The sequence below is a fragment of the Gracilinanus agilis genome, chromosome 6 (genome assembly GCF_016433145.1).
Source record: "Gracilinanus agilis isolate LMUSP501 chromosome 6, AgileGrace, whole genome shotgun sequence".
Classification (NCBI taxonomy): Eukaryota; Metazoa; Chordata; class Mammalia; order Didelphimorphia; family Didelphidae; genus Gracilinanus; species Gracilinanus agilis.
Window position 1 is genome coordinate 141,893,264 of NC_058135.1, and position 11,929 is coordinate 141,905,192.

Sequence of the window (11,929 nt, forward strand, 5' to 3'; positions counted from 1 at the left end):
GAGAGACAGAGAGAGACAGAGAGACAGAGAGAGACAGAGAGACAGAGAGAGACAGAGAGAGAGAGAGAGAGACAGAGAGAGAGACAGAGACAAAGAGAGACAAAGAGACAGAGAGACGGGGGAGAGGAAGAGACAGAGACAGGGAGAGGGAGAGACAGAGAGACAGAAAAAGACAGAGTGAGATACAGGGAGACAGACAGACAGACAGAGACAGAGACAAAGGTAGAGAAACAGAGACAGAGACAGAGACAAAGACAAAGGCAGGGAGAGAGACAGACAGACAGACAGACAGAGAGACAGAGAGAAGGGGGGGGGGCTTGAGTTTGTAGATAGATATCATAAGTGGAAAACTCAAATACAAGTAAAGAAGTCAAGGCAGGAGAACAATCACATAAAAGTCAGTGAATGGCGAGTATTTATGTGTGTACTAAAGCATAAATATATCCATCCAAATATTTCTTTGGATTGCTGTTAAGTGTATCAAATGTGAATGAAGGGAACTGTCTAAATTCCATTAAATATTTGCTTTTCTTTCTCTGAAAATATGTAGATTCACTAGATACCATGTATTTCCTAATGTTACACTTCTGAAACAGCATTAATATTTATCTTTAAAATTAAAAAAGAGAAGATAGGATTTTCAAAGGAAATTATCAATATGATACTTTATTTTAGGGAAAGAGTTTGGCAAGTGTGGGTTTGTAATATATTCTATGATTATAGCTTATTATAAGCTTTGAAAAGAAAATAATTTTAATTTTTCACATGCAACAGATAGAGTGGATCTCTGATTTCAGTGGTATAGGGAAATTCCAGGTGCCAAAACTCGCTCAACTTAGGCAGCCTGAATCTTCTTTTATACTAATAGTCTTGAAGAATTGCCCAGAGCATTGAGAAGTTAAGTGACCTGCCAGGAATCACATAACCACTATGTGTCAGAAACTTAAGGAACTTAAGGCCAGATTGTCCTACCTTTCCATCTACTGAGTTCCAGTGCCTCTCAGTATAATAGGGGTAGCTGTTTCTTGCTTTTTTTTTTTAAGTAAAAACCATCCCTGAATATAAATTGGGTAAATTATGTCTCATTAAAATACAGATTTGTAGCATAATATAAGTATTTTACTAATGTCCTATTTAATGCTGTATCAGATATTTTATGGATACCCACCCGATTCCCACGAAATAAATAAATATACTATTTAGAACAGTGATTTTGAATCTCAGATTATTTAATTTTTAAAATTTTGATGAAAAACAAAAAGAAAGAAAAAAAAGGAAGAGGAGTGAATAAAAACTTCAGTTTGCCATGTATTCTAGAAGTTCATATTGGAGGATTTTAAATTTTTTTTCAAATGCTTTGAAGCCTCAGGGGCAATTTGCCAGAAACATTACTACAGTGGCAATCCTGGGTGCCTCTAAAACAAAATAGCTGCTGGGAAAATACAAAATGAGATTATATTTCCATCCATCTTTCACATTCAACCCTTTTGCAGCTGTTTATTATTTCCTCTTCTGTTAAGTTATTATGGTCCATTATTATGTCTGATGGACTGAACTGATTGAAATAGTCATCGACACAGGAATTGCATAGTTAAATGAGACTCCCCCCCAAAAATGAAATACATCTAAATAGACATACAGAAGACACTGTTTTTAGTTAAAATAATAATAAAAATAGAGTGTTGACTATTCTATCAGAAACTCTAAAATTAAAAAAAAAAGAATGGAAATAATTGAAATACATAGCTTTTTTCAAAGAAAACAGTAAATCATATGCCACATATAGGCACAAAATGAAAGGGACTTTGTCCTCAGATATAAACTTCTGGCAAGATCTGGTTTGTTGTCAGGTTCCCAGACACTAAATAGATGCTCTGTTCACTTAGCGTGAAGGCTCGCAAGGGGCAGGGACCTCCAGGGACTCTTGGCACTTCTCAAGTCTCATTAGGTCTGCATATTAATGACTTGCAGCAATATAAAGGACCCTTGAGCAGCCCTCCCCTTTCCCCCCTTCCTCCAGCCTGGGTTTCCCAAGGCAAAGGGCAGCAGCAGACACACTACATATTAGCCAAGTAGGAGGCCTGTGGCAACCATCACTGCCAAGAAAACTGGGGAGTATAATACCCCTTGCTACACTGACCCAATACCGCTCAATGATTCTGAACACAGTATAGTATCAGGGAATGGGGGGTGGGGGGAGGCGGGTAATACCAGTTTACATAATGACAAGTATTGCTGCATAATTCTATGTTCCTAAATGAAACAGGACAAATAACTCATCTGAAACTTTGTGAACACAGATGTGTCATATATTATTAGTAGTCACAAGAATGCTATTGTCTGTCCTCTCTGTTTCTACCAAACATAAAATATGCCAGAAAACAAAATGACAGATTTACACTAATAATGGAGTTGGAAAGTCCAGTGACTCCCCTATCATGTTAAAGTAGATCTAACTATCTGTATCTCTGCAGCAGTCCTTGGTTGGAATAAAAGGAGTTAAATAACATTAATACAATATGTACAGGAAAAGATCAGCACAAACACATGATCATATCACATTTCTCCAAACTGACTACCAAAAAGTACTAAAAATACAAACGTCTTAAATTTACATTCATTCCTTAGCTACTTTTTTTTCTCGTGTCCTATTCAATACTTCATTGCTTCAAGAAGTAAAAGAAGTAGATTCTACCCCTAACTCAGTATTGAAAGGCTGTATGACCTTGGATAAGTCCCTTGGCATATGTACACTTCACTGCTTGATTTATAAAATTAAAAATTAATGCCTTTTACCCTCAAAGCAAGATGAATACTTCAGTGTCTTTCCAGATCTAGGATTTAACTATTCAAGTTCTGACTACATCAAAAAAAAAAAATGTAGACCAAATCTGCTCCTATAAAAGCTACCAGGAATATTTATAACTTTCCAAAGAAGACCTATAAATCTTTTGTAAAAGATCATCAAATGAGCACTATATTATTTCTTGAAATATGCATTTCTACATGATCTATACACACATACACACATGCACACAGGGATAACATTCATGAAGTTACGGATTACTACTCTCTGCCCTCCCCCCCTTTTTTTTCCCCTGAAATACAAATATTTTGAGTTACCTAAGGTCACACTCACCAGAAGACTGACCCCGGTTGGTGGCATCGTGGTCGCTGTCTCCTTGCTCACTATCTCCATGTCCACTGTCCTTAGAGCTTACTATATCAGCTTCCTGGAATGCAGAACTAGAAGTGCAAAAATGTTAGTATTAGAATAAACATCATAAAGAAGAAACTCGGAAAATATTCTTCTGCCATCACATGGCCACAGATGGTGCTGCATGTACACAGATCTTTCAGTAGCATGTAGTTTTGCAGGATGCTGATTTTCTTACTCTTAATTAAGCTTGAAAAGCAATCAGCACTAATAATCATCATAATAATAATTAATAATAGTCCATTTGCTGATCTCACTGAATGACACTTTCATTATTTCCACCCATAATACTTATGTTTTATAATTATTTGTTTGCGTCCCTTACTGGAATCACAGCCAGATCAGTTAGTATTTAATATTAGAAGGTGAAGAAGTGTGTGGATTTATAGAAAACTAAACCACTTGTACTCATCTATATGTAACTGAAACTAAGATATACAATTTTATTTATTATTATATTGATTCTGCCACGTTGGTGTATCTGTAATTCCATTTTGGCTTAACTTTATGCTTTAAAAATTCTTCTTTTTGCCCTTCCTACTTTGTATTATCATTTTGAAGATCACCAAAATCTCCACGAACCCTTCTAGGAGCAAAGATTCCATACCTGTTTACCCGACGAGGTCTGTCAACTAGATAACTGAGCTCTGCTCGCTGATGTTTAGTCTAGAAAAAATAAATCAAAAGCATTTGAACTCCAAATGTTAAAAAATAAAAATAAAAACCAATAGCCTCAAAGGCAGACATGTGTCTGTTGCTACATATATGAACACTTAGAGAGGCTATTTTGAGACCTTAAACCAATGCCTGGAGGAAAAGTGAAAGGGAGGAAGAAAACTTGCCAACATTAGAAACTGATTTATTTTTTGGTTCTGCTAAAGGTAAGGAGCCTGGGAAACGAAGGGGGAGGGGATAAAATTCAATGTTGCAGGGAAAAAGGATATTTTTATATGACCTCGAATTTAAAAGGTGATTTTAATTTTAAATGAGGCATATACCACCCTACCCATAGCTGCTAATGTTAACCTTTTTTTAAAAATGTATAATCTCTCTTCATTAGCCCAATAAATGTGTTGGAGTACATCCTTAGTTAATGCAATAAAAATAAACAGCACACTTTTAAGAAGAAAAAAGTTTGAATATTTTCATGAAAATTCTTTTTGTCACTTTATTTTCAAAATGTGCTTCCATACAAATGAGCAATACAAATAGTCGTGAAAAATCAATTAATAAGCTCTAATTCTCAAAGAGAGTAAAGCACCTGCCAAGAGAAGAGTTCATAAAACCCCAGAGGTCCTTCTCCCTTTAAGTCAACCGCTGCACTCTCCTTCCCACACACCAAACACACTTTCAGAGGCACACACATTCTTGTACATAAACCAACTTACTTGCCACTCCCTGCCCCACTTCAACCCTCCCCCATTTTTGCTCTTTGCCTTTTCTCCATCTTTTTTTTTTTTTTTTAACTGAATCTGGATTGTTTGGCCCAGTGCTTTTAAGAAGAAAGCACAACAGCACTGAAGGATCAAAGAACAGTGGCAAGAAAAGAAAGAGGGCGGTCATTAACTATGAGAAATATAGCTGGACTGGTGACTGTGAAACCATTCCTTTAAGTCTAATCTAGCAAGGGCTGTGCCAGGCCAGCTTCATTCAAATTCACACGGGGTGGGCATGTGGTTGCAACAGTGTCTGTGTTGCTGTCCAGAGTAGAGAGAACTGCTGGCTGGCTCGTTTTGCAATGGGAGTTCAGAAGAAAGGGAGCTGATAATTCATTTGATCAAAGGTACATTCGAGTTTGGACAACTGTGTAGAGTTAAAACACACTTTAGCTTCTGTTTACAGGCGATTGAAAGCATTGATAAACAAAGCAAATGAGAATCCACTTTATTAAACACTGGGACAGACGGACGCAGAGAGCAGGAAAGATGTTTGAATGTGTGCTGGAGCTCACTCCCCCTCTCCCCCACCCCACCCCCTCGCCCCTTTCCCTCCTCCCCAGACTGGCTTTCTGGGAACTTAATGGACAGAAAGGGAATTAAAAGAGAAGGATGAAGGGAAGGAAGTGGGGAAGTAAAAGTAGAGAAAAAAGGCACAGGAGAGGAGGAATCAAAATGATTGTGGAAAGGAGAGTGCACAGAGGATTGGGAGCATCGAGTTATACAAGGAGGAAGAAAAGTGCCAGCCTCCTTCCCTAAAGTTATGAGGAAGCTAAGATCCTAAAGTAAATAAATAAACAAATAAATAGATAGATAGATACACAGGGGCAGCCGAGGCGAGAGAAAGTACGGTGCACCAGTGATGGATGTGCCGGGCTAGAGGAGGCTTTCTGATGGAGGAGATGATAGATGGTGGTCCTTTCGCTTGAGCCTTACCTCGTTGGACAGTATGCTGCCGTTGGAGATGATATCCGGTTGCTGGTCAGTGTAGCCAGTGACGATGGCCCCGCAGGGGTTGTGCTCAGTGTCAGTACTCCGGGAAGGGCTGCAGGGTTTGAGGAACATCAGGTCGGTCTTGGCAGACTCTGGAGTCAGACAGACCTGATAGCAGTAGTTCTGGTTGTGGTGATGGGAGCTGAACCCTCCGGACTCCTCCACTGGTACCTGCGCGGGATTGCTGGGTACATTGGAGCTCTGAACCAACATAATGTCCGACTTGCTGAGCTTCTTCTTGCGAGCCCTGGCTTGACGGCTGCAGCAGGAGGAGCCCCCGCCGCCCGCGCCCCCACAGCAGCAGCAGCAGCAAAGGCAGCAGTCGCTCGCCAGGCACGTGTATATGTTAAGCTTTTTCTCCTTCTGGCAGCGTACTGCCAGCACGATCATGGCCAGGAGGAAGATAAAAGACACGGAACCCAGGGCGATAATAAGAATGAGAGTGAGGTCTAGGGAGGTCTCTCCGCCGCCCGAGCGGCTAGGACGCTGGTGTTCTCCACCAGGACCCCCTCCTGCTCCGCCTCCACCGCCGCCACCCAAAGGCTCCACTGCCCCGTCGACCAGTTGCACCTGCAGCGTTGCGGTGGATGACAGAGGAGGCTGCCCGTGGTCCCTCACCTCAATCACCAGTTCGTAAGGCCGCTGGGGGTCGCGCTTGGCTGGCACCCTGCGCGCGGTGCGGAGCTCCCCCGTGCGCCAGTCCATGCGGAATAGACTCATCTCATTGCCCCGTACGATGCTGTAAGTGAGGCGGGCATTCTCTCCGTCGTCTGCGTCCACGGCCGCCACCCTCGTGAGAAGGTAGCCAGGTTCAGCTGAGCGAGGTAGCACCTCACGCGCTGGGGTCCCGTTGCGCCCAGGAAGGGGCGCCACGATGGCGGGAGCGTTGTCGTTCTGGTCTACGATGAGGATGTTGACCGTGGCATTGCCTGCCAGGGCCAGGGGGCTGCCCGCGTCCCGGGCTTCCACTTGGAAGCTGAAGTCCTTGAGCTGCTCGTAGTCAAAGGAGCGAAGCGCGTACAAGTAACCATTCTCTGAGTTGATGGACACGTAAGTGAAGACACTCATGCCCTGGATCTGACAGTCCAGGATGGAATAGGCAAGTTGGGCGTTGGCCCCCTCGTCCCGGTCCGTGGCGCTTACAGCGTAGATGTAGGCTCCCGGGACATTGTTTTCGGTCACATACACGTCGTAGACAGGCTGGCTGAAGCGCGGAGCGTTGTCGTTCACGTCCGACACCTGCACCTGGATGGACTTGCTGGTGGCCAGTGCCGGCTCCCCGCGATCCCTGGCCACCACGGTCAGAGTGTATGAGTCCCCTGCCTCCCGGTCCAGTGGAGTCTCGGTCACGATAGTGTAGTAATTCTTAAAGGAGGACTTGAGGCGGAACGGCACGTCACCCAGCAGCTCACACTGCACCTGCCCGTTCTCCTCGGAATCGCGGTCAGTCACACTGAACAGGGCTACTACTGTGCCCGGCGCCGCGCCCTCACTCACAGCTTCCTTGACAGTGCTGAAACTGATCTCGGGTGCGTTGTCATTGGCGTCCAGCACCCGTACAAGTACCTTGCAGTGCGCGGGCACAGCGTTGGGCCCCAAGTCCTTGGCTTGCACATATACCTGGTAAACTGGACTCTCCTCATAGTCCAGCTCCCCACTCACCTCCAAGCGGCCAGTACGCGGAGACAGACCGAAGAGCTCCCGCGCCCTCGGCGAGATATGACTGCTGAATGAATACACCACCTCACCGTTCGGGCCCTCGTCTGGGTCCGTGGCGTTCAGCTGAATGACCAGAGTACCTGGAGGCGAGTTTTCCGGCAGGGATACAGTGTAGACGGGTTGGTCGAAGGAGGGTACATTGTCGTTGGAGTCCAGCACTCTGATCGTGAGCAGGGCCGTGCCCGTGCGCTGTTGCTGAGGGGGTGAGCCCCCTCCCCCGGCGCCTCCTGCCCCTCCTCCTTCTCCTCCACCTCCCCCGTCCACGGCGGTCAGCACGTAGCGGTGCACCGCCTGCTGCTCCCGGTCTAGCGGTTTCTCCAATACTAGCTCAGCGAAGCGGTTGCCATCGCCCTGGGTTTGGACATCAAGAGAAAAGTAGCTGTTGGGGGTGATCTCGTAGTCGCGCAGGGAGTTGGTGCCCACGTCTGGGTCAAAGGCGCTCTCCAGTGGGAATCGAGTGCCTGGTGTGGCGCTCTCCGAGATCTCCACAGTCAGGTCAGGCTCTGGAAAGGCTGGTGGGTTGTCATTTATGTCCAAAACCTCGATCTCCACCCGGAACAGCTCCAGCGGGTTCTCCAGGAAGACCTCCAGGTGCAGGACGCACGAAGGGCTTTGCTTGCAGATCTGTTCACGGTCGATCTTCTCGTTCACATACAGCACCCCGGTCTCCAGGTTAAGGTCCAAGTAAGGGGTCCTCGAATTGGGGACTGTCTGGAAACGGCGAGCCGAAAGTTTTGTAATGTCCAAGCCCAGATCCTCAGCGATATTGCCCACGAACGTGCCATGCTCCTGCTCTTCCTGCACAGTGTAGTGCAGCTGGCCAAGGACTCCCTCCACCATCCAGAGCAAGGAAAAGAATAATAGCACAATCATCTCCAACAGGGAAAAAAGGAAAGGTTGCTCTGCAGCCAACAGCCCCCCAAGCACCCCACCCCCCCAGCAAAATCCTTCAAAAATATATATACGAATAAAAGTGCACTACGTGGCAGAACTGCCAGGGCTGGGGTGTCTTGGAAAAATTTAGTATTCCTTTTGCTTCATTTTAGGGTTCTACCCCCCACCATCCAGCCTCTCCTTTTTCGCGCTTGGCACACGAAGGAAGGCAGACGTCCCCGCTCCTCATCTGTAATCTTACCACTGGCCAATTAATAAGATAATGATAATACAGTATTTCAGCTTCTTTTATTTATTCCGATAATCTTGGCGCAGAGCAGTGCAGGCAAATCCCAAGGAGGAAATTTCGATATTTCAAGACTGTCCTCGGTTTGTCTTCCTGCTGATGGGAGGAGGAGGAAGAGGAGGAGGAGGAGGAGAAGGAGGAGGAGGAGGAGAAAAAGGAGGAGGAGGAAAAGCAGAACGAGGAGGAAGAAGAGAAGGAACAGGAGAAGGGAAAGATACCGCTGGAGCCGTTAAACATGCCTTTTAATGGAAAAAAATAAATAAATAAACCACTAGTAAAAAGCAAAAAATAAAATGTTTGAAACCAGCGAGCGATTTTATGCAGAAAAAGCACCAATGTTTTGCAGAATCAAACTTTCATTCCCTTCGGTTTCCTGGTTGAATGTCTCTTAGAAATTTCTCTCTCCTTGTTTTCATTTAGGGGCATTTCCAGTCTCTTCTCTTACTGTCTTCAGTCTTGCTCTTTAAAAATGTAGTGAGCAGTTTCTTGCCTGCCGTTTCTTCCTAACCTCTTTCCCTCTCTCTCTTTTTCCTCTCTCTTAACCTATCTCTCTCCTCCTTGCTTGCCTCCTTCAGTCTCAGATGCAGCTTCTGGGATCTCTGCTGGCAGTTTCTGAGCTCCGAGCGCTCGGCTTCTCTGTTTTTGCGCAGCGCCCTCCATCTGCCAACCAATTGCGGAGCAGCAACACCCACAGGGGTGGGAAGTGATTGGATAGACCGGACGTCAAGCAGTACGCGTCACAAGGCAACCAGACGGGGAGGAGGAGGCGAGCTTGGTTCCAGAGCAGGTCTGGGAATCTGTGTGTGAGTGTGAGAGCGAGAATAACCCTGCAGATCCCGAAGCGCTTGCTAGGGGAATCTCTGCTTAGGAAACTTAATATTCCCCTGCTGCAGAGAGTGGATAGGGAATAGAGGTTCCCCTATTTGCATCAGCAACACTAATGCATCATAACAAAAACAGCAGTATTCTCTCCTTGGAGAGGTGTTTCCTAGGATGCTAACTACGCCCCCTCCCCCCATTTTGTATCTCCCTCCGAGACATAGAAATAGTTGTTTTCAGCTACAGGCAAAAGAAAAAAAAAAAAGTTGCATTGGATTGTCTGACTTCGTTTAGTACAGTCTCGTGATTGAGGACAGCAAAGGGAAATAATAAAAATTCAAATAATTTCCCTGCCAAGATGTGCCTGTTCTGTGATGAAGCAGGTAGGTTTGCAGGAGGTCCAACCGGGATCAGTAGTGAGATACGAAGGATTTGGGGAGCAAGTCATTGGGGAAGAGTTCTGGAAAGCCCAACGGCTCCCGCCAAACAAATTTGTGCTGACAGCCTTTTTCTCTTTGCTCTTTCGAAGGCAATCTCTACTTGCATAAAATGCTGCAGCCAGAAAGGATCAACTTTCCACTGCACCTGGAATGGAAGCGAGCCTTCGGATAAATGACTGAGTTGTTTCGCTACTATATCTCTACTCTACACCTCTCCATCCTTTGGCGAAATGCTCTTTTTTAGCATCCTATGCCTAGTACATCAAGGCTTAGTGAATCACCTAAGATATCCCTACGCCTCACGCGGCGTAGTACAGCAACTCGGTAGGCGGGGGGGAAAGAAAAGCAAGAGAAGGCAGGGAGAGAGAAAGAGAGGCTAGTTATTTTCTTCCTCTTTAGTAGTGGAAGAGGTCTCCTATAACCAGGTTGGGTGAATTAAGACACGGATACTTTCAGCACTGTGCAGAGAACCTTATAATGAAGAGTCCATCTCACACATAGCAAAGGAAGACAGGCAATGCAGCAGGAAAGAGTGATTCTGGTTATAGAAACATACACACAAGCCACATAACTTGAATATACAATTGGACTTTTGCGATATCTGTGTGTGTGTGTGTGTGTGTGTGTGTGTGTGTGTGTGTGTGTGTGTGTGTGTGTGTGTGATTCGATAATCTAAAGGGTTTGGTGGTTAACACAAAGTGGAAGTAAGCACAAAGTAGAGATTTCCATACTGGAAAGTGCATTTAGTAGCCCCGGATACAGGCTTCTAGTCCATTATGTACCATTGAATCTGGGTGATGTAAAGTTAAAATAGTGAGCCCAAGTCCCTGAACTCTTCATTCCTGAAAGAAACAGTTGGAGAGACTGCTATTCAGAGAAAAAGGATTGTGCTGAGTTCTTAACAGGAAAGGAGTCATTTATAACTATTATTTGGTTCTCTATGCGCTTAAAAAACCTGCTTTTCATTTTCTAGAAGATAAAGAACTCTCAAGATTTCATTATAGTACAAGACCCAGGAATAGTATTACCACACCATATAGTGAAGGAGGGCATGTCTCTTACCTAGAAAAGAGTCTGTAGACAGATTTAAGAAGCATTTACGAGTAGGGGGCTAAGGACATTGCATTTCTCCACTTTCTTTTTAAAAGATTATGCACTTACACGTCATTGGCGTGTGTGTGTGTGTGTGTGTATGTGTGTGTGTGCATTCTGTATTTCCTCCTGTCTTTCTTCCCATCTCTTTTCATGGGGATGGGTCTCGTCTTTGAACAGTTTAGAAGGATGGGATGCCAGGGGGAAAATGGCTAATCCTCTTCCAGCTGCAGTAATTTTAAGAGGGTACCAGAAATCAGCGGCAACCGCAGCAGCTGAAATGATTTCAGCGAAACGTTTGAGGCTGAGAAAAGAGCTACAGTTTCTAAAAGGACCTGTGGATCGATGAAAAAGCGATTATGGTGTGTCTGAATATTAATACAGTTACCGGATGGCCCCCTTTGTCCCCCCTCCCATGAATGCAAAGATATATTTTGAGATTCTCTAGATGAGTCGTCAGTTCCAGTAGCCTTATTTTCCCCCTCCTGACAATCCTTTCCTAATGTGTGTAAAACCACGTAGAGAAAGACGGATTTGCGTGTTTGTGTGTAGATATGTCTGTGTGCGCGCGCATGAGTGTGTGTGTGTGTGTGTGTGTGTGTGTGTGTGTGTGTGTGTGTAAGAGAGAGACAGACAGACAGACAGACAGACAGACAGACAGACTGACAGAGACGGAGGGAGACGGAGAGGAAAAGGGAGAGAGAGAAAAAAGGGCGGGGGGAGAGGGGAGAAAGGGGAGAGGGAACCGGGAGGAAGAGGGAGAATGAAAGATGCATCTGAATGGCAATGAAGGTTGACTGGGAAAGGGGTTTCTGATCCCAAAATGCAAACGAGGTTCCCATGGACTGAGTCCTCCCCCAAAGCATACAGAGGTGGAGATGAATTCTAGGCGAGATAGGCAGATCTGGCAGTAAATAATCACTGCATCCACTTAAGCTGCCTTCCTCTGCTCCCCGCCCCCTCCCCCACCCCCTCCTGCCTTAACCAGATGTAGCTGAATGGGAGTCCTCTTTGCAAATGTGGGTTACAGGCG

General features: G+C 45.1%; 1 protein-coding gene across 1 annotated transcript in view; it reads right to left on the reverse strand.

The window, feature by feature from the left end:
- PCDH10 (protocadherin 10) overlaps positions 1-8,238 on the reverse strand; it is a 77,638-nt gene extending 69,400 nt beyond the window's left edge. The window contains exons 1-3 of the mRNA XM_044681453.1: positions 5,590-8,238; positions 3,825-3,883; positions 3,140-3,246 (exon numbers count right to left, since the gene is read on the reverse strand). Of these exons, the coding sequence (XP_044537388.1) occupies positions 3,140-3,246; positions 3,825-3,883; positions 5,590-8,238 (2,815 nt within the window). The remainder of the gene's footprint in view (positions 1-3,139; positions 3,247-3,824; positions 3,884-5,589) is intronic.
- Between the last annotated feature and the right edge of the window lie 3,691 nt (positions 8,239-11,929).